The sequence below is a fragment of the Hirundo rustica genome, chromosome 1 (genome assembly GCF_015227805.2).
Source record: "Hirundo rustica isolate bHirRus1 chromosome 1, bHirRus1.pri.v3, whole genome shotgun sequence".
Lineage (NCBI taxonomy): Eukaryota > Metazoa > Chordata > Aves > Passeriformes > Hirundinidae > Hirundo > Hirundo rustica.
Genome location: NC_053450.1, coordinates 149,750,770 through 149,775,237, shown reverse-complemented (window position 1 = coordinate 149,775,237; position 24,468 = coordinate 149,750,770). Strand labels below are relative to the sequence as shown.

At 45.2% G+C, this 24,468-nt stretch overlaps 1 protein-coding gene across 1 annotated transcript in view; it reads right to left on the bottom strand.

Annotated features, from left to right (window-relative positions):
- Window positions 1-10,002: 10,002 nt before the first annotated feature.
- XRCC2 (X-ray repair cross complementing 2) overlaps window positions 10,003-24,468 on the bottom strand; it is a 34,667-nt gene continuing 20,201 nt past the window's right edge. The window contains exons 3-5 of the mRNA XM_058422487.1: window positions 12,007-12,042; window positions 11,623-11,688; window positions 10,003-10,054 (exon numbers count right to left, since the gene is read on the bottom strand). Coding sequence (XP_058278470.1) covers window positions 10,047-10,054; window positions 11,623-11,688; window positions 12,007-12,042 — 110 coding nt within the window. The 3' untranslated portion in view covers window positions 10,003-10,046. The remainder of the gene's footprint in view (window positions 10,055-11,622; window positions 11,689-12,006; window positions 12,043-24,468) is intronic.

The following is a 24,468-nucleotide window of genomic DNA, read 5'->3' as shown; positions in this document are numbered from 1 at the left end:
GCAGTCATACATGGGGTTTTTATTCTGTGTTTTGCACAGCACCTCACGCACAGGGGTTCCTTATCCGAGATCCTGGGTGCTACAATAACAGGAATTTAAATACTGTTTGTGGAAACAAACTTGCCAGTTTTGCAAGGAAATAATCTCTGCTCCACCATGGGATGGTCTCATGTTCTGTCGAGTTGTTAAAATGTGGGAGAGGCCTTGGGTTGTAGAGAGGTAAACACCTGGACACAGGTGCCCAATCCTGTTTACAGCTGTTTGCTTCAGTAACATTGTGTGTCTGAGTAAGAAGAGCAGCATTTGGCCTTTGGTTTTTGGAGTTAATTGCAGACAGTTAATGGGGACATGTCACATATGTGAGTTTCCAGAACAGAATTCAGTCCTTCAGTACTTTAATAACTAATTTTTTAAACCAATTAGCTACATACCCCTATGGAAACAATAGCAGAGCCTTCACAGCCAAGACTATAGTGAGATTCTAAATTACATATATAATAAAGGTAGTGCATGTGTTTTCTGGCTGAGAATCATGTTATATTTCAGCCTCAAGCAAAAATTTTTTCCAAGCCGTCGTCCCTCAACAAAAACCCACTTTTTAATGAAAGTCCTGACACCACCTTAATTACAGCGCAGCAAACATTACCTTCATAATCCCATTTCATCCTTAGGCAAGGAGAGCATCCCTGGAGGCCCGGCTGCTAGTGACCAGTTTTACAGAAACAACCTTTTCCCCAGTGCATTTTTTAATTTAACCTGTGCTGTGCTGTGCTGCTCGGGGGGAAGATGCATGTGGAGCTGCTCATGCTCATCTCCCCATGCTCCTTGCAGCCCTCCTGGCACTCCTGGAGGATCAGCCAGCCCTGACCCTGGAGGATCAAGTAGTACCCAGGGATGCCCAACCTGCAGCCACCTCTTTGGCTTTCCCACATTTTTCCCTGTCTCCCATGGGAGCCCAGCAGGAGTCAAAGTTCACATCCAGCACCTTTGTGCCATAGGCATTTCACCCTGATGCTTTCCAGCCTCCCCCAGGCTGTCATTCTGCTTTATCCCAGTGCCCAGAGACAATCCTCCTTTTTTTGCTGGCTGCCATACTTCAGTAAAATCCTTGCTTTGGATCTGGTAGTGCAGGGGGGAAAGCCCTAATCCAGGTGGGTGAGGACAGAGCTGTTTGGAAAGCAGGGCTGTGTCGTGCCCAGCAGTGATGTATTCATCTGAAGCAGCCTCAGTGTCTCCAGGCTTTCCCAGCCTTTGGGTGGGTAAGTAAAATGTGATAAGTTTCTCATTGCCATGTCAATTCAGTGCATAGATTTTGTGTGGGGACTGCACAAGTATTGACAGGACAAGTTTGCAAGGCTGTGTGAAGCTGGGCTATTTTCCTACCAGAAATCACTACCAGAATATATGTATGTACATGTTTAAACACAAGGGGTAATACTTGTGGTTCTTACTTTTTTTTTTTTTCTTGTCTTCTTAAATCAAAGTAATAAATCTGTATGATCAAAAGAGTTAGAATAATTGATCTCTCCAAATTGATCTGAAAATCCTAGTTAAAGGCTAGAGGGAAATTAAACATGAGGTTTTTTGTCCTCTTTACAACACTGTCAAGAACAGTACGGTTTTCTATAATGGAACTCCTAGAATTCTTATGTACAGAGTAAAATCATGCAGCTGAGATACTGTCTCTAAAAACAAGCCAAAGCCCTGTGTCTGCTGGGAGGACATTTCTGTTATCCTGTTCCCTTCTATTTAGGTTCTCATATGGTGTTAATCACCATGGTATCTTACAGCTTTGTAAAAATATAGTGCACCATATGTGATAAATCACTAATATTAAGAATGAAGATGCTGGAGCAAAATACTCTTCCCAAATCTAAAGCAGAAGATGTGCAGTAATGGACACATCCAGACAAGCAGCCCAAATAAAGGGAGCCTGAATACAAGAGATGGGGTCAGGATCATTCCTAGGGTGATAATATTTCATCCAGTCACTGCTTGAGAGTGTGAATGGCACTCTCACTCCTGTCTTCCCCAACCTGTGCTACAGCTCACTAAAGCAGAGGGACTGTGTCCAAGCCATCTTCTGTTCCCTCCTTTGCCTGCTTTGTAGCATTCAGGACATCAGTCAAAAGAAGATAATTTGCCAAAAAACCCGAAGTGAGCTCGTGCATTTGTTGCTAATGAAGTGCAGGTATAATTACAATCCAAACATAAAGCAAAATGAGGGACTGTACTTCCATTGGAAAGAATGCATTAGGAGTGGTCATAAATTATCCCCCCAACTGGTAATCTCAGTTACATATTTTCTCATGTTTTTTTCATTTCCCACTTAGTTCCAGCCAGATCTGTTTTCTATTTATATTGTCAAGTGTCAACACATAAATAATTTTCTCTGTTGTATCCCTCACTACTACATTCTTTTTCTTGATAGAATAGCAGAAGTAATTATATTTATAAATGGAATGCCTGTTTTGCCTAAGTACTGCATATAATTCCCTTCTGTAAGAGGGATTTTTATAATTCCTCTAAAAATGTCTTGGCAAAGTTCAACCCACCAGTTGGTAGTTTGGATCCAGCCTTTAGGAACAGAACTGGGGATTCTGATCCCTATGGCCAACAGGCAGGAGGGCACCACAGAAGAAAATGCCTTTGTTTGTTTTAGAGAATGATGCTGCTGAATATATGCAGTTATTAAGCATCCAGAAAGCAAATTCACGGAGAATTGCTTCCCACCTCTGGATTCCTCTGTTCAGCACAGAATTATTTTGGCAACTGAAGAATTCTTCATTGTGGATGGCTGTGGGAAGATATTAATCCTGTTCTTCAAGTAAGATGCATTCACTGATCTACTAGACCTGCTCCACCTCTACTGTTTCATATTGTGAGAGGAAATCAAAGGAATCCCAAGTGATGAGTGATCTCAAGTCATTCTTATCCCCTTTTTGCCTTTTTTTTTTAGCTGCTTTCTGCAGACAAGTTCAGATGCCCCTTGCTCAATAGGAGTAGAGCCGAGGGAGATCAGTTGTGAGCTCTGCATTAAGGCAAGTTCAGTTTTCCATCTCTGGGCACTCCTTGAGAAAACCTCACTCAAAATCGTTGGATGGGGATGGCAGATCCCAGCCACAGACAGTTCACAGCTGTCTCACTGGATGGAACAGCAAAATGCCTCCTGGAGCTGATCTGCAGTACAGAAGGAGAAAATCAGGATGTTCTTACTGGTTTCTGCTGTCTGTATGTGTCTGTATGTGCATGGGTGTTCTTTCATTATAGTTTCTCCAATATTTGCTCTGATTAAAGGTTATTCCAGGGCACCTACAAAGCAGTGAGCCATCCTGTTCCTACAGATGTGGCAAGCTTGAAGAATGTTGTATTGGAGCATTCAAACCCCATGTCCTGTGTGGTTTGGGAGCTGAAAATGTCTGTGTGGGAGAGAGGTGGGTGACGTAAGACACGTCCTTGGCCTTGGTGAAGAAAGTGCCTGTACCTCTGGAGTCTCACAGGGTTTGAGGCACGACCCTGCAGCGTGGTCAGCATTTCCATGGGTACCTCAGCCAGTGGAGGTTCCATCACTGAGTTTTCCCTCTTGTATGATCAGCAGAACCAAACACACTGTGCCCCTGGAGCTCAGCTGCTCCAGGTCCGTTCTCTTCAGCACGAATCAGCTCGAACTAACAGGGAGCTTTCACTGCCGCATCAGTGACTTGGCAGCCGGCACAGCCGCGTCTCCACCCCTGCAGGAAGGGGTCCTGAGCTAGGAAGGCAGGGATGTCACGTCCTCAGCCACTGCAGTGACATCAGGGAGGGCCGTGAGCCTGAGTCCCCGGAGAGCCGGCGCTGCCATGGCCTACTTTGTGCGGATGGTTTGAGCACGCTGGATCCTGCGCCTCCAACAGCGTCGCTGCGGCAGCGTCAGCTCCAGAATCCACCCAACTGGGAATGCTCCTGGGTGGTTAGCCCTGGCAGGCCATGGCTCTATTCCTGCCTTCTTGGTAAGTCTGATTTAGCTCCTTTACAGCTCTGGCTCCATTAGCCGCAGCCTCTGAAGCACAGAGAGACCCAAGTCCGTTTCCCACTCCCCTGTACGTTTATTCAGAGGCCTCTCAGAAGTTTTGGACTGCAGTCTTTCCTTTTCCCTGGGTACCCCCTCTAAGGGCTCATGTTTATTTAAGATTTAACTTTATGAGCAGTTTTCTTTCTCTCAGTATACACAGTTCAAATTTGGTCTGTTTCCCTCAGCTTTTGCATTCAGCTGGTTTGACTGATTTAACGTCTCTGATTTACCGGTATAATTTAGCTTGTCTGAAGGGAAGGAAGATTGATGTTGGCTGAAATAAAATTCTGAGATGCCTATGGAGTTTTATTGCCCTAGATTTTTTGATTGCTATTTATTCACAAAAGTGGGCAGAGCTCTGACTTGAGATTTTTCAGGAATGCCTCCATTATGTCAGAGCTGCTAATTCTTTGAGTCAAGTCATTGTGGTTAGCCAATCTTGTTCTCTGTCTCTGTGGTAAGATTTTACATCCAGAAGGCTAACCTCAGTGCTCCCCCACGAAAGCAGGCAGGGATGACAAAGCATTTCCTTCTTTGACCTCTGTACTTGCATTTTGTAGAAAGATGAAATCTATCAAATCAGACCAAACGCCAAATCACCTGCATGAGGATGAACAGGTCAAACCCTGTTTCTGTAGCAATATGCGGAACAAGAATGTACTGAAATATGTTTTTAAAGTAATTTTTCGTCTAAAATTGTGTTGTTTTGTTTTCCAAATTCAAACTATGGGCTATGAAATTCTCTCATGCTTGTGAGTTACATGTGGTTATGTATCACATCAGAGCAAACTTGAGGTTATTAGGATCTTCAAATTGTGCGTACTTGTCTTGAATTCTCTGAGTTTGTGATGTTTTGGAAGGGAATAAGTGGAATATTCTGATTTTGTTATATGCCTGCTGGGATAGCACTGGGCTGGATCCCTTCTGCTGTGACTAGGGCCACACTACAGACCCTTAGCACCTCCTCTTGATTCACACAGGGGCTGTGTCTCTCCTTCCAGTTAGCACATAATCACCCACGAACTAAAGAACTCAGTCCCACCCAGATGCATCTGGAGCTGGTTTCATGAGTGGAAGATGTATAATATCAACATTACGTCATATAAAAACCTCTGGCTTGTCACCATGAAATTCACTTGTGCTCCCTGCCTGTACCCCTGGTGCTGTGCAAAGCAGCTGAAGCAAACTGACCATTTGGACCAGGCTTAGCTCCTTACTTTAAATCCCAGGATTATGATGATAGAGCAGGAGTATTCCCTGTGCTGGAGCTGCCTTCTATCTGGCCACTCTGCTGCCCTGGCACTCTCAGAGCAGTGACAGATCAGACGAAGTGACAGCAGGTGGGTGACCAAGGAACCTGCCACTGGCAACCCTTTGCATGTGGTTGGAAGGACTGGTGACTGCACAATTCCCTAAAACTGAAGCATTTCAAACAATAAAAGCACTGTTTGGAAACTGCCTCTAATAGTGGAGGGACAGCTGACCACTTGTCACTGCTGCCACTTTGGCATCACAGAAGACTGACCTGAATTCTTGATCTGGGCAGTCTGTTGATCTATAATCATAGTGATCCGTTAATTACTTGGCTTAATTACAGACAATTTATTATAATGAAAGGTTTAACTCTACCTACCTTTGTAAGCTTCCATGTTATTTTTCATTGAGGTAATTTTCAGGCATAAAAAATTCCAGCACGCCATGCCTTAAAACAACCCATTCCACAAAGACTGTGGAGCTTTAGTGGCAAATTCTCCATCCAGTATTCTCTGCTCAGACAGTAAATATCAGAGCCATGAGAAACATCCTGTATTCTTCACACACGCACACCCCACAGGGGACTAGAATCCCTCTCAATGCCGTTTTACCCATGAACTCGTGACCTGGACTTCCATAATTTCTCTTTGCTCTGATATTAGCACCAGGTACATCAGTACACCTACCTTTTCATGTCATCTCTGATAGAGAGATGCAGTTAGCAAATGGCATCAGGTATCAATGCAGAAGTGACCTTTTAATGTCATGCACAGATACACGAAGAAAGAGCTGCCACTGAAAACTTCTGATTAAAGATAAAAGTAGACAGCCTGTAAAAACATTAAGATAAAAAGTAAATCCATTTGCCCTGAGTTTCCCCTGCTATCCCACCTCCTACTCTAAATTGATGTTGTCAGCACTCATGATTTTATCACAAGTCTTGTGATGTTTGATGTTTCACTTACACTCCAGCTACTACAGTTGTGTAATGAGGTTAGAAACTCAGCTTTCCTCTTTCTTTAATTTAAAGTAAGTTTCTAGTCCTAATGGTTAGAGTATAAAGCTTGCAAGTGTGACCCAGGTGCACCCTAACAGCTCAAAAACCAGAAAGCACAGTAAAAGAGCTCCGCATTTATCGTTTCACAGACAGGCTTGTCATTTTGAGGGTCAAACTGTAGTTCTTGAACATTTGGAGCCGGCAGTAGCAGCTTGGGAAAAAAAAAAAAAAAAAGTGCTTAAGCAAAGTCCCACACCATGTTGCATTTTCCAGGGAGGCATAGCAGTCATTATACCAGTGATAATTCCCTTTTCAGACATGCACATTTTCCTATTTAGTTTGTTAAGCAGCATCTCAGGGCTCAGCCCCAGCCTGGCTGGTCTGGGGGGGATCGTCCTGGTGTGTAACAATTTGCCTGATGTTGGAGGGCTCAAAGTGCTCGTTGTGCTGGCACAGAGGAGAGGTTTTGCAGCACTCCTTAGTCCCCACAGACCGGCAGGTTTGTGCATAAAAACCTGTAAAACCAGGAATGTTCTGACTTCCAGTCTAGGAAGTTGAGCTGCTTTTCGTAAAGCTCCATCAAGAAACCAGGAATACCCCACCCCTGCCAATCCAGCAACAAAGGGGCAAATAACCAAATAATGCAAGTATGGAAATACAGTAACATTGAAAACAGCTGGTTTGACTTACAGTGCCCACAATGTGCCAAGTGCAGCTTTGGATGTACAGACCAAAAATACTCAGCTGCTGGTTTTGGAAAAACCAAGCTCCCAACAGCAACAACTCAGATTTGAAGGAGACACCGTATTTAAATGGAGTTCCACATTATCAAAGATTTCATGTATATCACTAAAAGTATGAATTGTACCAAGAACTGGAGGGGTATCCAAAGCAATGGGCAGAGTCTGGCTGTGGTGTGGGCACATTGGTCAAAACTCCTCTGCAGTCACAGACTGGTGGTGCCAAAGGTCCCCTCTGTTCTTGCCCTAAATGATGGAGTAATCTGTTCTGGAGGTGACAAAATTACAAATAACTGACAAAACCTAATTGCAAAGAAAAGGTGAAAGTCCATGAGACTCAAACACTATCTGAGTGTACAGAACAACAAGGGAGGTTTTATGTTCCACAAATATAAACGGGTGCCAAACTAAAATTGGATAACATTTTCAAAGAACTAAAGAAGCTCAACTGATTCTACACTGCCCCTGTTATTAATTTTGTCCCTGAATTCAGTGGTAATTTCCATGTGGTGATTTCCATGAGACTGACACTGCTTCTAAACTGCTTCCCCTGTAAAAAGCTGAAGAAACCATTATTGACTCTTGATCCCTTTGCTGAGTGTTTCAGAGGGCACACACATTTCTGTATATCACAAACCACATTATTTAGGCCTATGGACTTAGGTTTTATATCTCTAATTTGAAGGGCTGTGAAAAATCTCTGTCTTCCAGGAGGTATTCTTCAGCCTCAGGAACTTCTAAATAACTTTTGAAAGGCTATACAAAACATTGGAAGGGTCTGCATCTTCCTTATATTAGTTTCTGTGAAGAGGAACTTCCTTTTTGATGTTTTCCAGCTTCTTTCTAGCTCTGTTATCTGTAATGACTTTCAAATCCACCCAAATCATCATCCCTGTACTGAAATGAACTGTCTCTTAGTCTCACCTATGCAGGCCTGTGGTGCTGGCATAACAATGTCAGATGTATTTTTGAAATCTAAAATGAGTAAGGTTTAAAAGATTTTCCCATCTGTATTGTGCCTGCTCCATGGCACTCTGGCAGGAGTCTGGCAACTCCTGTTGCTGTGGCTGGACAATTTAATGCTGGTTGTTGTTTTTTAAATAACAGAAAGTGTCTAAGTTCCTTGTGGCACCTGTGTAGATAAAGCTGTGTTCAAGCCATTGATTTGATTTTGAAACTCCGCAATGTATGAAATAAAGTGCTGGTATTTCTGTCCTTTGAGTCTGTCTCATTTTCTCTCTCACGAAGCATTAATTATTGTGGTCTCTGTTCTGCCCTTTTTCTTCTCTTTCCTCCTCCCCAGTCCCCACTGTCACTCCCAGTGGCTGGGGAGTCTTTCCATTAAAGCAATCCTAAAGGGCCATCAGCCAACACATTCTGGGCCTAAATTCATCTCATAAATATTGGTACAGGCTTAAATAAATGCGGTCCATCATTTAATGTACTAGATTTCAATGGAATTACATGGGGAATTAATTTGCCTCTGTTTGTAGTCTGAAAAACAATGAAATAGGGAAATGCCTAGAATCCATGGCTCAGCTTTCCAAAGAGGGTGAAGGATGGTTCTGCCCATTAATCAAGACAGTAGCAGATTCCTGATGCTCATGCCTTCTCTATACAAACACAATATTTTAGGCCTTCCTGATACAAAGCCAGAAGGATCTCTAGGTGACAGCTGCCCTGCCATCAGCCTGTGGACCTGTCTGTAATGTCATGTATTTCATATGTGTCTGTAATCCCTGCTACATGTGACAACACCTATTTTGGGATGTTTCTGTCTTTGGATAATAAAAAGAGTTTTCATTTGTGTAGCACTTTACAAAGAGGTGCCAGCAGCAGCTCCAGAGGTCAGTGTGACGAGGTCCAGCAGAGTGTGAGCAGCTGGCCTGGCGTGTGCTGCCCTGTGTCGCCCTTGTTCACTCCCTGGGCCTTGTGACTTGCTCTGTACCTGAGCAAAAAGCTGAATAGCAGGATATTCCAGTACAGCTGGATGGGAAGTCACACAAGTAAAGGCTTCATGATGAACTTTTCAGCTAAAACTTCATACCTTTTTTTTTATTCCATTTATTCATCTCCCATTTTTTCTGCCCACATATTATATATACACTGTTCTGTTTCTTTACCATCTTTCCCCCCGTTGCTCAGTGCCTTTTTCTTCCCAGATGAAATATCCCTCTTTTTTCCACTGAGTGCCCTTTGTAGGTTCTCTCCATATAGCTCATAATTTCTCTCCCTCACCTCCCCCACTCATCCCAACATCTTGGGCAGGAGTGATTGAAGGCACGGAGTCTGAAAGAGCAAACCAGTCTCTAGAGAGAGAAACACTGCAGATCATTATCTTTCTCACTCTGTTAATGGAGAAACAGAAAATATGTGAAGTCAGCTGATAACATAATAAATGTGTGGATGAAAGTCCTTTTGCTGCAAGAGATACCATAAATATAAGGTACCTACAGGTATTTGATCTGAGCAAAGTCTTCCTTGACTCTCAGTATTCCCATTCTGGGTCCATGTATAGCTGATGTCTGTAGGAACACACTGGAAATCCAAATCTGTACACTAATTAAATGACTGAGGTTTTAGCGTGGAAGGTGCAGGAAAGCATTTTTTATCTCTTCCAGAGTGGTCAGCACACAAATTCCAGTAGTTTTCGTTGTTATTGGTACCATGATAAAACTGATCTGCCCAAGAGCCTTTTGCTGACTCTTCATGGATCAGTTAGGTCAGCCCTCACAGTGAAAAGTGCTTGAACTGTAGCGTTACCATTTCAGATAATTTTCTAACTGGTCTCCAAAAATAGACAAAAAATAAGAATACAATAGTTGAGACCCCTTATAAAATCTTCCTGGAGGAGTCCAAGGATACTTACCATTGGTCTCAATGGAGCTTTCACACATCCTTGAAAGGAATTCATTAAGCTGGAAAAGCTGGCTAGAAACCAGTCTTCCTATAATGTCTTCCATAACTTGCTCCAAGGGACACATTTATAGTCACTCAGCCTTTTTTATAGACCTTGTGCAAGATGAAGGGCTGGGTCACAATTGCAAGACTTTAATGAATAGATGTTTGTTACATGCCACAACCCAAATAATTTTTCAAGCATCTCAGCACTGCGCAGCCTTTTCAGTCTGGACCTCCCCGAGGATATGGGATGGGATGATAGCTGCAGCCTCTGGGATCACAGGGAGATAGTGACTGGTTTTGTTCCTTCTTCCACACTGACCCATTGAGGTGCAGAGAGAAAACACCCAGCAACTGAAATTTCTACTCTTGATTTTGTTTCCTAAAGATTTGAAGATTTCGGGTATTTCTTTTTATTCATACTAGCTTCTCTGTATACAGGCTTATATGGAAACAGATTACAATAGTAAGGCTCCTCCAATTAACAAAACTTTACTGAAATTTTAAATATCTATCAGTCATGGCCAGATCTCAGGATAACTTTCTGCTTTTCAAAGAGCCCTGAGATCTTCTTAATGAACTCTGTTTAATTTTATAAGAACTGTCTGTCATTTCCATTCCACCAAATGCTGGCACTTTGGGGTATGGAGCTCACTGGAGTTTTTTGAATAGGGTGGCCTTTGATTACCAAATACAGATTTAGTCAGAAACGTCTTATCTGAAGGAAGCCCATATTAAGAACTAGCTCCCTTCCTAATTGTCCTTATCTTTGTGAGAAAACATGGCACATGGACACTGGACTATTTTGCTGGGCATTTTCCACCTGGCCACAAACACTGGAAGTCAGGTCTTAGCATGGTAAACCAAGCAGGCATTGCACAAAGAAACACTGAATGCATTTGTATATTGCACCAGAACCAGCCTTGAGTCACCATATTGATATACAAAGGATCAGATAGTAAACTTTTTATTAGCAGCCAGGAATTTCTTTTGAAAATTATTCTTTTTTTGACATGCCTACATATGGCCTGAAGGATGCTGGTACTGTTCTCCTTCTATCAAAATAGGATATAATGTGTGACTGTGTTCTAGAAAAGTGTTACCTTTTTTAACAGATTTATAATTTTTTAATGTCAGACCACCACAGAGCTTTCAAGCGATAGCTGCTGGCCAAAACTACATTAGGAAAGTGCACGTTCTGCTCCATTTCCCTCCAGGAAGGGGAGGTAGATGTGGGCAATCTGGACTGGGAGGACCAGAGCAGAGCTAAGGAGGCAGCCAGCTCCCCTGGCTCCTTCTGTGTTCTTCCTGGGGCTGCTGCCGGACTCATCCTTGGCAGCTTCCAAGAGAGGTAACAGAACCTTTCCTGGAATGAACAATCCCTAGCTTTCATGCCTGTATCCATATCTTAGGAAGAAGTTGTCTTACTGAAGAGCAGTGGCTGTGCCTCAGCTTTCCAGGGCAGCTGTTGGGCTCTGTGCAGACAGACAGACAGACAGAGGCTCCCTCTGCCCTGGCCTGTGGACACTGAGCCACGCTCACACAGCCCCTGCCTCCTGCACAGGGGCTGGCACCAGTCCCCCAGGCTCGGGGTAGGGGCAGGCTGAGCTCACATCTGCCTGCACCTGTCTGTGCTGACAGAGTTAAAAACGGGGCTGGGAAAAGAAACAGCAGCAAACCTTCAGGAGAGCTTCTGCATCCACCTTGTGCTGCCTCCAGGTCGGGCGTGCTGGGCTCATCCTGCCCTGGGAGAGACACGGGGAGAGGCTCTGGAGCCTGCAGCTTCCACAGCCCGCAGGAACTCGGCAGGAACAACAGCTCTTGCAGAGTTTCTGCAGGCAGCCCATGCACCCATTTCTTCCTGGATTTGTCAATACAAAAGTAACAGTACTAAATACCAAAGGAGGGATATTGTGTTCTGCTGGATCCCAGCTACTCTGAGAAATGGAAGGCACGGTGGGATTTTTTTTTTTTTTTTTTGCCTCCTGGAGGGGAGATGGAGACAGTATTTTTGGTGGGGGGAAGCAATATTTATGGTGAATTAGCGCTGCTGACAGACATACCTGATACACAGGGTTGGTGGAGCCTGTTCCTTCCATCTGCAAGGGAAAGCAGTGCACTGTAAAGCTCAGTGGCATTTTGAAATACGTGTAAAATCCGTGCAGCACAACCTGAAACTATTGTTAACCAGTTAGTCACAGTGCTGCTAATTGCAAGTCACCTCAGACCAGGGAAGCTGGGTAAAGAACTGAGCTCAGGAACAACGACCACCTCCTTTAGGCCCCCATTATTCATTGCTGAAATTAAGTGACTTGACTCCAGCAGGATGAGCCAGGTCACCTTGGTTGGATATTTGGGCTTCACATGCAGAGGGTGAATCAAAAAGCCAGGCTGCTTTCCTAGGGAAAGGAGGCATTGGGGGGATGTAGACAATGCTAAATGCTGTGTTTGCCTTCACTCCCCTCCCTTCCCCTCCCTGAACTCCCAGCCCTCCTCTCAGGGCTGTCCTGGATCCCTTTGGGATTTTGGCCCTGGAGGAACTTCTGCTGGGCACTAAACTGACCTGGGCCCACTCTTTATTAAGAAGCAGTCAGTGTTACTGGGCTGAGCAGAGCCTGTAGTGCCCTTTTCCTGCTTCCTGGGGGGAAACAAACTGCTGTGAAAGAGATGGGCAGAGATTTCACCTCATCACTGTGTTTCTGGTAGCATTTGTCAGTGTTTTCTTAGAGTGCCCTTCCAGTGATCTTTCAAGTTCTGTGTAGGATCTGGCCTAAATCCGGGTTGCAGGAGGTTTTAGGTGGGGGATACCTCTCGAGGATCAGGCAGTGATGGTGGTCAGGCAGTGCTCTCTTTGGCACTTCTGGAACTAAGGTCTCTAAATTCTGTCCAAACCCAGAGGTTAAGGAGCAGGGATAAACTCTGAGTATCCTTCTAAAATAGCACTCAGTATATAAATTGCTCCTGCCCACAGACAGCTGCATTGTTTGTGTCTGTGGCAGAAGGAAGCAGGGTCAGGTGTTCCTTTTGTGCTCAGTGAAATGATATCTGTGAGCCTGAGGAGCTGGAAGGGATATCTGAGGTCACTGAGTTCAGCCCTTCACTGCTGCAGACAAACATGATGTAATCCTTTTCATTGCATGGGCAAACTTCCATTCTAAAAGTAGTTTTGCTCGTTTTCCTCTTTTTTTTCTCCCCTTCCTTTGCTCTCCTGTCCTCCTCCAGTGAAATTATGCCCAACCTTACTTTTAGGTTTTGATCTTGTGTTTTTTCCCAGCTAGTTTTCCTTATATTGTATACTTTCCTCATACTCTTATGTCTAGCCCTTGTCTCAACATTTTTGGTGTTTCTGGTGAGTGGAAATGGAAGATGATGAAATCCACATGAAGAGAGTTCAGTATCTCTATTTGTGCTTATTAACTACTCAGCCCACTAGTGCTTGATTAGACAAATCTGAGATACAGACAAATGATAATTACATTGGTCACAATACATTTAACTGAACGTCTGAAGTATCCATTAAAAAGAAAACCCATCTAGAACAAGAACTTTTATTTTATTAAACGATTTAGAATTTAGTCACATGGCTCTTGAAGATACTTATAGCTGAATTATAGAGTAGTTTATTTCACTTAGTGTCACTTTACATTTTACCAGTTGGAAGATCTGCAAAGTGTTTCACAAAGCAGAGATAAGTCCCCTGGAACCCTCCAATTCCATCTGAAAAGCCTGGGCTCCTTTGCTCTCCCTTTGTCTTAGCACATTCCAGCTACCAGCAATGTCCCAGTCAGCCAGAGCCCCCACCAGCAATCTGAAATCTCCTTGCTCTTCATCTCTGTCACATCGGACTTGGGAGATGGTTTGAAGCCAGTTCTGTAATGGAGGTAGAACAGAAAAGCGAAGGCTTGGGAGCAAAATGATGAGGGTAGAAAAATGTTCTCTAAGTGTGTGCAGGTGACTGTGGTTAAAAGGAAGTGTGAACATTTGCTGGCTTGCCTAGCACAACAGAACACTGCAAGCCACCTTCCCTTGTGATACATTCAAGGCAATTTTATTCTGAATTTCTTTCCAAGTAAAATTTTAAGCTTGTTTTCTGATCAATTTAACACATTGGTCCCTGGGACATTCTGCTCAATGCCTGTAGGGCTGCTTCTTCCTCCCATCCACGCTCAAAGCTTGGCTCTCCCCATCAGCTACAAAATAAAAGAACTTGGATGGGTCTAATCAGCACGATGGATATTGATTCACAATAACACAGGACCAGTTGGAATTTGTATCCATGCTCTAGCACCATGTACTGATTCACAGTCACATGAAGCCAATTTGAATTTTTATATATGCATCATCAGCACTGCATGTATTGGTTCACAAACACAGAACCAATCTGCAAATACATCCATGACCCCAAGTGGCATGTGGCCATTTGGATGTCTTGACTCCATTTGGATATCTCAGCTCCATTTGGATGTCTCCACTCATGGTTTTTACAGAGTGGTCTCCTCTTTAGGCCAGTTCCTTGAGTGGTTGCACAGGTACACACAGACCTGGGTGCACCGACTGCCTCTACAACCATTTTCCCTCCCTGAGGTTTGGCTGCCAGTGCTCCAGGCCAGCTCAGATGTGCTGTGGTTGCAGCCTGGGAGCAGGCTGCTGGGAAAAGACCGTGTGGGAGGAGCTGGGAGAAACCCCACTGGCAGCTGATCCCTTCTCTGCAGAGCTGCTCTCCAGCTCCCACCCCGAGTCTGTGCTGCAGCTACATCTGAGCCTGGCCTCATCCCTCACTGACCCTCGCCTTGCTGGATCTTGGAGCAGCCTCATCCCCCATCCATGGTGCTCCCTGACCCCGTGCACAGTGTGGTTCGTGTGCCTCAAGCCCAGAGAAGTGCTCTCTCTGTTTTGGGGCAGGGAAGGCACGGGCACATCTCCCTTGCATTCAGGGTGGGCAGTACTGGGCCCTGTTCCTGAGCAGGCACCTGAGTGCTGTGGTCATGTATCTTTCTATAAATAATTCCTTCACTTCATCACTTGCAGCCTCTTTTCATCACCTCCTTTCCCTCAGACCGATGACTGTTTTGGGATGGAAGGCTTTTTTCCTCTCTAGCTGGACCAAGGCCATTCAATGGAGTGAGCAGCAGGAGGTAGTGAAAGAGAGATACTGTTAGCACTGTTTCCACATGCCCAAAGACTGATCTTTATGCAGCTGAGACTACAAGGGATATCCCTTAAAATAAAGGCCAGCTTATTACCCATCTTCTCCAACTCCTGTGGAACTAAATATCCTGAAGTTGAGAGAAGCTGCTGCACAAAGCGTCTTTATAGCTCTCAGTGTGCCTTCTTTGCTGGCTCCAGCTGCCCCTACACTCTGTTTTTCCTCAGTCTTTTCTTCAATATTTTTTCCAGTTGACTTAGTTATTACAGTACATGGACCAGACTGAGGAAAATACACTGAAGGTTGGAGCTGGCAGGGCAGGGAGAGCTGCGAGGGAAGCGCTTTTGCCATCCCATGACATCATCCGTGCGTTAATTGGTCGCATTCCCGCGGATGGGAGGCACTGGCCGGTGTCCTTGGGCTCACTTCCGTGATACAGAACAGAGACAGTGCCTGTCTCCTGCCAGCCTCTTTCATTGCCAGCCTTCTGGCAAAGCTTAGGACATTTATAAAAACAGTACAGTACTTTATTTAGCCTCTAGTGAGAAAAAGTCACTTCACAGCTCCAGTTTAGGCACAAGGCACTAACAAGCAGATTAAAAATATATATATATATCCTTTACATAAAAGCATTTCAAATGCATACATGGAAGTTGATTTGTATTCCAGATGACCTCGCAAACCAGGAGATTGAGCTGTGCCTTTTATCTCCAGAGAAATGGGTTCAAACCCTGATTAGCCCATAGAGGAAATTCCATTTAATGGTGTAATTTTGGTGGGCTGAAAAGCTGTTCCCTGCCTAGAACCATCGTCTATTATGGCATGATTGGCAGTCTGTGTTCAAGACAGAACAAGAACTTCACCTCATCTCTACTCCTATTACTTCAGCCTGCCATGAGCTTGCAGTAGCCAATCCTCAGCTCCCACAGAGCCTGAGAAAAGAGGGGATTTGTGGATGAACAGAGTCCCCACAGCTGTGTCCGGGCAGAGCTGAGCCTGCCTGCGGCTACTGGGGGCCGTGGTGGGGCCAGGAGAATGGAGAGGTGGCACAGGGGAGCCTGAGAAAACAAGGGAGCTGTTGGAGGGAAGTTTCAATGGAAGGAGATGGAAAGTGGGCGAGAAGAGGAAAAAAAGGAATGAGGATGGACAGTGAAAGGATGCATGGATAAGCAAAGGGTGGGATGAAGGTATGCCCAGAGCTGAAGGCAATAAAGCAGAATGAGTGTAACTGTCTAAAGAGCAGAATGAAAAGCCAGCTGTGGGAGGGAGTCCCACAGGGTCATGATGTCACTGAATGTTCTCACTGTGGCTGGTGGTCCTAGTGCAGAAATGCCCTTAGACCCCACAGGATTGTTGTTTTCCCAAGTCTTCATTCTTCAGAGCAAAAACACTGGTTTGCAGGGGAGCAGAAAATCTGCAAGACAGATCAGCAGCCAGCTCAGGCTTCCATCATATCTTTGCAGAGGCCACAGATTAAGCAAAGAAAGGCTCAACTTCAGCCTAACCAGTGTAGAATTTCCATATTGTCTGGCTGTATTTCTCCTCTCAGGGGGAAAAGCCCATATAGGCTCCTGCCAGGTGTTCTCTGTAGGCAAAGCAAGTGCAAGAAAGCAACAGGAATGTTCACTGTGACACTGGTGAGCCTTGTGACCCAGTTCAGTGAAGGGCTGTGAGCAGACACAAAACTTTGTCACTCTGAGGTGGTGCAGGAGTGGATGAGGACCCGTAGGTGATGGCTGTGAAAGTAATGCTGCCACACCAGGACAGCTTTTCAGCCAGACCTCTGTGGTCTCCTCTCTGTCCTTCATAACCAACTTGGCTGTGAGAACAAGGGATGTGCTCACAAGAGACCTGTCTGGGGTGGTCTTACTCAGGACAACAAAATCTGAGTTTAGAAGGGCATTGATAAAGAGGAAAAGTGTTATATAGTCAGCCTGATGAAGTGCAAGCTACAGCACTCTGGGAGGAGAAATACAAAAAGAGGATTTCCCAGCTGGACAGCAGCATCAGGAAGGACGGAGGGTGCAGAGGGGACAAAAGGCTGAGGGTAAGGACAATATCAGGTCTCCTTTCCTGGCTGCAGTTCCTCCAGCTGTGAAAGCTGCTGTCCATTACCCTGTTGCTCATCATCTCCTCCCACCTCAGGTTTCAGCTTTTTCATACCTGTTTAACCTCATCCTCACCTGGACCTGCTGAAGTGGTGACCAGGAAAGCCCTGTTCTTTGAATTATTCCCTCTAACCTGGACCGCTCACCCACACTGTGCTCGGAGCAATCCCCCGGCAGTTACGCTGCTGACCTGGGAGGGGGAGAGCCTGCAGCTGAGGGCTGGTGATAAGCAGCTGGAGTGGGTGAAAAGAAATAAACTTTTCACCCAGCTCAGCTGCAGGCAGAACAGGATGTGAGACTGCAACCTAAGACATAGGAGATAATTATTCTACTCCACTTGGCACCGGTGAGGCCTCAGCTGGAATAGAGTGTCCAGTTTTGGGTACTGTGCTGTAAAGAAAAATGTAGACAAACTGGAGAGAGTCCAGGAGAGAGACACTAGAAATATCAGAGGCGTAGAAGGAACAACCTAGGAGGAAATGTTGAAAGGATTGTTTGTTTAGTCTGGGAACAGCAGTGTCTAAAGAAGAGCTGTGATAAAAATCTTACAATATGTTAAAGTTTACTATAAGGAGGATGGTGATAAATCTTTTCCCATGCTTGCTGGGGAATAGGGAAAGAAGGAACCAGCTTTATTTGCAGGTAATAAAATTTAGGCTTGACATTAGGAAAAACTTTCTAGATAAGAGGGTGATGCAGTAAAGCCAGGCAGGGAGTGCATGGGTCTTGTTAAAATTCAGAAGGGTGTTTTATTTTAATAATGAGCATCGAAATAATAAAGATGTTTCTTATTTAAATAACTCTTCTGAGCTAATGCCTGGGACTGGGATTCCACGTGCTGAGAGTCCAACCATGTGGATGCACTTGCAAGGAACAGCTCTTGGCCTGCAAGCTCCAGGGCAGACACTCTCCTTCGTGAGCAGTGTATACAAACCCCAGCAGCTTGTGACTGATCTCTTTTCTTACATACTCCTGCAATGCAAATAAGCCATCATGGAATACAAGGATCTGTATAAAATTTTACAAATGCTGGAATAACCTTTCTCTCATGATCCCATTTCTGGCCCCACTGTATTTCTTCCTGGCAGGTTCATATGCTATGTCTCTAATCCCTTGTTTGCAGATTTGGTATGTGTGCACAGCCAGAGATACATCCCTGATTGCTGTTAATCCTTTGAGTGTTTTTACATTATCCAGCATATGTCCAGGGAAAGTTCTGTCTTGTGCTTTAATGATACTCCCTGATCCTTCAGCGACACTCCTGGAAACAGAAAATCACACCATCCTGTTTCCATCCCAGGGAGTTCTCAGGCTGCGAATTGGGTTTTCTTCCACATCACAGAAACAAAGAACCTCTGAGTATTTTCAGAAGTTCAGGCTGATGTGTTTGCAAACCTAGAAAAGGAATGGAAGGTCGGTCCAGAGGCTGTATGTGGAGCAAGGAAGTCAGACCACAAAGGCCCCACACCGCATCTTTTGACTTGCCTTTGGGGTCAAAATCCATGGCTGGAGCTGGTCAAAATTTTCTTTTGAGGCTTGTGATAGAATGTGTTTTTCTCATTAAGTAAACTCTACCAGAGAATAAATATATTTGCTATTCTGAGAGTGGTGAGGCTCTGGAACAGGTTGCCCAAAGAAGTTGTTAATGCCTCATTCCTGGAACTGTTCATGGCCAGGCTGGACACCTGGAAGGTGTCTCTGCCCCATGGCAGGGGAATTGGAATGAAGTGATCTTTCAAGTCCCTCCCAGTCCAAAACTCTCTATGATTCTATGATTCTAATATTAATTGGTTTAGATTTTAAGTGTAACTTCAGGAATGACTGCTCTGGATTTTTCTGCTGCAGGGTTTTATTTTAGTTGCAAAATCTTTCAGATGTGTTTTACTTTAAATTCCCAGTATATGTGCTTAACCTTCATTGCACCTTGAGGTAATTTATCTGTAAATGAACACTAATTAAGAAACCTGAAGTCATGTGGGATGCTTCTAATATTTTGAAGATAAGTAATATTAAGCCTAAATCACATTTAAAGAGGATATTAATTGAAGTAGTAGAGCAGGACAAATCAGTAAAACAGAACAGCCAGTCCAACTGGGTTATAGTTGCTTGGCTTTCCACAAAAGCACAAAGTACCCATGGGGTATTAATTACCATATTAATTAATATTTTTTAACAGTTCTTTGCAGAAGATAGATGTCTACAGCATGTGCAGAACCAAGAAAATGGTCAAGTCTTGCCTATTAAAATAAACTGGCAAAGGAACCAGATGTCAGGAACCTCCTCTGCTAGGGGGTTGCTGGTTCACAGGAGAGCTCCTGGAGATGGTTTGAGCCCACAGCTCCATGGTGAGCCTTCCAGCCCCTAACTCTTGGCACTTCTGCAGGGGATTAGGATAACTGTGCTCCCAGGTTTTCCTGTCAGAGCTGTGGCATCATGAAAGGTTTACTGGGATAGAAAGAGAAGCCAGGAAAGGGTTGGAGGGAGGAGAGGGAGGACTCATCATCCTTGATGTAGCTATTGAACAGCTGGACTTCAAAGGCTGCATTAATCACCCCAGGCTCCATGTACAGCCAGTGGAGAGGGAAAGAAACTCAAGACATTTGTCTCAGGACAGGAAATGCCTGTTTCCCTGCTGCCTATAGGAGACATGTAGGTACCTGGATACTGGTGAAGATAGCTGAGGTGACCTTGCATGACCTATTGGTTATGGCAGTCTCCTGGAGGGAGAGATCCTGAGCTCTGGCCTCTGCTTCAAGGACTTTTGATGGAGTTTGTGCAGATTACAGATCACTTGGACACAAGCATTAGTGAATGCAGGGTGCCCCTTCTTCCTTCCAGCCAAGGAGAGTACATTATCCCAGGGGCTGAGTGCATTATTCCAGGGGCTGAGTGCGTTATCCCAGGGGCCGAGGTATGCTGAGGAAAGTGGGAGATGCATGTTGGAAAGTCCTTTTACAGGAGACGAAACTCGGTCCATGTGCTGCTTCCAGGAGAGTGCTTTGACCATTAAGCAACTGAAAGTGAGAACCACCTCCTGTAGATCCACTGCTCTGCGAGGCAGCAGCGGCTGCCGTTACCTTCCAGGAGGAGGAAGATCTGCCAGGGGGTCTTGCCATGACCCAGCAACCTGGACAGACTGGTTGCTTCGGGGGGTTTAGGCTGAAGAGCAATTTCAGAGCCCTGATGGACTTGGAAGTGAGCTGTGTGCCGAACTTTCAGGCTTGTCAGGCCTGAGGCTCTACCTAGGGAGGAGCAGGAGACGTCACAGTTAAAAAGATTGTCTCTTCACTGTCCACACCTGACATCTGGGCAGAGACAACCTGAATCTCTCACAAGGGTATCAAACCCAGCTCCTGCTGGCTTCTCCTGGGTTTCTGGCAGCCCTTGGATGATCCATGGTGGATCACAGGGGTGAGGCACCAGCTGAGGGGCTCTGGGTGACAGCTGCTGCAGGGCACTGCTGTTTTTCCCGAGCCTTGCAGCACACCCCAGTAAAAGCCTTGCAGGCAGAAGGCTGTGCTGCAGACCAGTGGGAGGGAGAGCAGGAGGAGGAACGACACGACACATTACAGCCAGGGAAAAGGATTCTGCATCAGGGGTTATGTAACTTTTGACATGTCCTATGTATCACGATCCAGTACCAGGGAGCTCACTCTGTGCCCTGCCACGTTAGCAGGGCTTGCTTTAGACAGTCACTCGTAAATGACATTCCCGTCCTGTCAGAGCTTCTCCAATTTCATGTCTACCACGTCCTTCTGGGGCAACTCCCCAGATCCCATGTGCTGCGTGGCACCAGGCTGGAGCTGCCTGTGCCTGTGCCCGGCCAATGCCAGGGGAAGCTGCTCTTATCTCCTGCTTCAGCTCCCTGCAGAAGGATGGAGGCTTATGGATGAGCCCACTGCAGGCCAGCACCCATTAGGACGTGGTTTGCATTTAACTGCACCTTAGGAGTAGGAATCCTCGTTTGGGAAGCAAAATCCTTTGGCACTGTTACCAGACCAAACCCATCCCTGCTGGCTTTACGGCCCCTGATGGCTTTTCCACATTTCACATGGGACTGAGCTCTCAAATGCATTTTACAAACTTGACCAACTCCCTCCAGTGTCTGCTGGGGTTTGTTTTCCCACTGATTTTTTTGCTTATTCCAAATGAACTCCACACCTTGATTTTTTTTTTTTTTTTTTTCCATTAGGTTGGTTTGTTTTTTGTTTTTTGGGGTTTTTTTTTAAATTTCAGCAGAGAAAAGGGGCAAGTGAAAGTGCATGACATGTACAGTCTGGGAAGAGCACAGAGGCAGCCAGGCAGCCATTGCAGGGGTTTGGCACCTCGCTCAGGAATGAGCACATGCAGGTAGAATGTTATTCCGCTGCTCCTGCTGAGCACTCAGCAGTTCAGTCTCTGCTGAATCCCAAAGTCGAGCAAAAAGCAGCTGGTTAAGGTGGAATTTGAAAATCAGTCATAAGATAAACAGGTTGCAACATTAAGCACTCTCCAAGGGAAAAGCAGTGTGCAGCATATGTTCTTACTTTGGAAGATATTTAAAAAAAAACCCAACCATACTTTAATGGACTCTTCATTGGCTTATAGTAGTAGAGCTGTTAATTAATTAAATAACTATATGTGAATGGCATCCATTGGGAAAGAGCCTCACAGCTTCCAGATGCCAGTTATTGGCCCCATTACGGGCCTAAAACTATTACAGTAAATCATTACATGCTCCAAGATGAACTGGCACACGATTGCTGTGAGGAAGGATGAAGCTATTCTCACTTGTGCCATTTTGTGCCAGTTTTTATCTAGTGAGATTAATTAGTACTTTTAGAAGTGCAAGTCAGAGCTATAAAATATTAAAGGATATTCCATCAATGGAGTGGAGACCTGCTTAAGCAGGGCTTTTAAAACTTCTGGATGTTCACGGGTAGATGGGAGTTTGAAGAGATAATGAACAACATCTGATTTTGATTTCTTTTTAAAGAAAGGTCAGATGTATAGCTAGTGGGGCTGCATGAAGCCCCCTTTGTGTGCTATGGGAATACTCAGAGGAGGACATTAAAGTTTATCACTGAAGTTCAGGTGCCAGGTAAGCAAACAATTTCTCAGGCCAAAACCAATCATTTAAGGCAGTTATTCCAAACAGAAAATCAACCAGAAAGTATTAAATAACCTTTTAGCCTGGATCCCCTGCTGGGAGGGGAACATTTTCTGACATTGGATGGCAGCCTAGAATCTATGATCTGGCCTAGAAATGGCTTTTTGTTTTTGTTTTTGTTTTCCTTCTTCTTTTTTAATTAATTAGCTATAAATTTTTACCCCAAATGACCACTATGGACCTTTCTATCTTTTTAGGCTGTGAGAGGGAAAACCACTGAGTCACCTATATTATTGCTTGCCCAGACAGAGTGTCCTTTGAAAATCCTCTTGCCTGCTCTGTCTGTTTTGAAGCCCAAAAGCTGAGTACTGAAGAGGCACTCCAGGGACTGTTTATACAGTTTACCCAATAATTAGTTCTTAGAGACATTAATTCATGGATAGACACTTCCTCTGAGAAATTATTCTGCAGCTGAAATTCCTCCCACAGCTGGACGAGGCAGGCTGAGCACATGGGGCTGGAGATTTTGCAGTCCACCAGCCAGAGCTGGGGAGGAGCAGTGCCAAGGGATCTGCTGCTGACACTGTCCTCTTGCTCCAAGCCCCACTCTGAACCATGTGTGAAATCTCTCGCCTGAACCTGAGTTCAAGCAGGGTTTAAATGGGGCCAGGGGGGCCAAAGGGGCTACAAGGAGCCACTTTTGCTGGTGCTGGTAACCAGCACTCCCACACAACACTGCCGGGGCAGACTCAGAGATGCCAGCACTGATAGACCGCTCCTGCTTAACACAACCTGTTTGTCCAGAAGGACAGAGAGATCTCCCCTGGCTCAGTGGGAAAGTGTCCCAGACTGTTCCGGAACTGAGAGCCTCCACATCCCCCAGGACAGACCAGGAGTGGCAGTGGGGCTGTGGGTGAAGTGCTCTTCTGCTCAGCCACATCACATCCAGGTCAGCCTGGCTTGCAGGACAACATCCCTTCCCTATACCACACTGTACAGGACACAGGGTAGAGCACATGTCCAGTAGCTCATGGGTAGAAAAATCAGGTGTTTGTTGGGTAGGGGGATTCACAAGAGAATGGATATCTCAGGAAAACCAACCTCATCTCGCTGCTTCTCCTAAAGCAAAGGTAAGGCCACATTCACACAAATCCTACAGGGAAGTGGGACTTACTGTACGAGAAAAGCATGAGGCAGGGTTTGCTGACTAACCCCTAGTTAAAGGAAACAAATTGATTTATTATATGAGGATGACAAATTGAGGCACCGGTTTTGCAAGTCGGGCTGTGTGAGCAGCTCCCTGTGTCCACGTGGCTCCAATACAGCCCAGTCAGGCTGACAACTGGGAGTTGTAGTTGCCAAACCAGGAATATTGCTGGCTCGATCGCAAAAGGTTGGAAAGTTTGTGGTTATACTTCTCTGACGCGCCTGAGATTTGGGTGGGAGCCACAGGAGCTACAGCTCCTCTGCGGAGGCACAGGGACAGGCAGCTGCTCTGTCAGCCTTCCCCAGAGTGTATGCTGGTAAGAAAGCACAGCCTTTTCTGGTTTTAAATGAAAACAAATCTCTTTTAGGACCTTGGATCTGAAGAGGGGAGTGTCATCGTGTGTCCAACACAAACAAAAAACCAAGCTGAGCCAAGACCAGCCCAGTGCTTGTCTCCCATTCTTTGGCTGTAAACACAGGAGACTCCTCTTGGCTTCTGTGAGAGTGGGAGGGAATGCAATCACCAAGCAAAAAATGTTCTTTCTACTTGATAGTTTAACATCATGTAGGCAGGAGTTGCACTTTTCTACTGTGCACACTTCTACTCCATGGAGTCTTTGACTGGCCTGTCCTTGTAGTAGAGGAAAATAAACCGAGATAAAATGAAGATACTTTTTTTCAGCAACACAGATTATTAAACTTTGTTGGACTTTTTCCTAAGTGGAACATAGATACCAAAAATACCAGTGCGGTCCAAATTTGGTGGGAAAGGGCTGCAAGTCACTGGACATGGAGAGTACAGAGTACTGGGGACAGATGTTTAGATCATGGATTTTGATCCAGAACAAGGTGGAAGTGAGTGTCAGTCATCACAGGCTGGGAAAGGACAGTCCCCTGTGTGCAGTGAGCCTGTGGATACCCCTACAGGCCTCGGAATCACAATGTGAGACAACAGCAACTGTCAGCATGGCCTGAT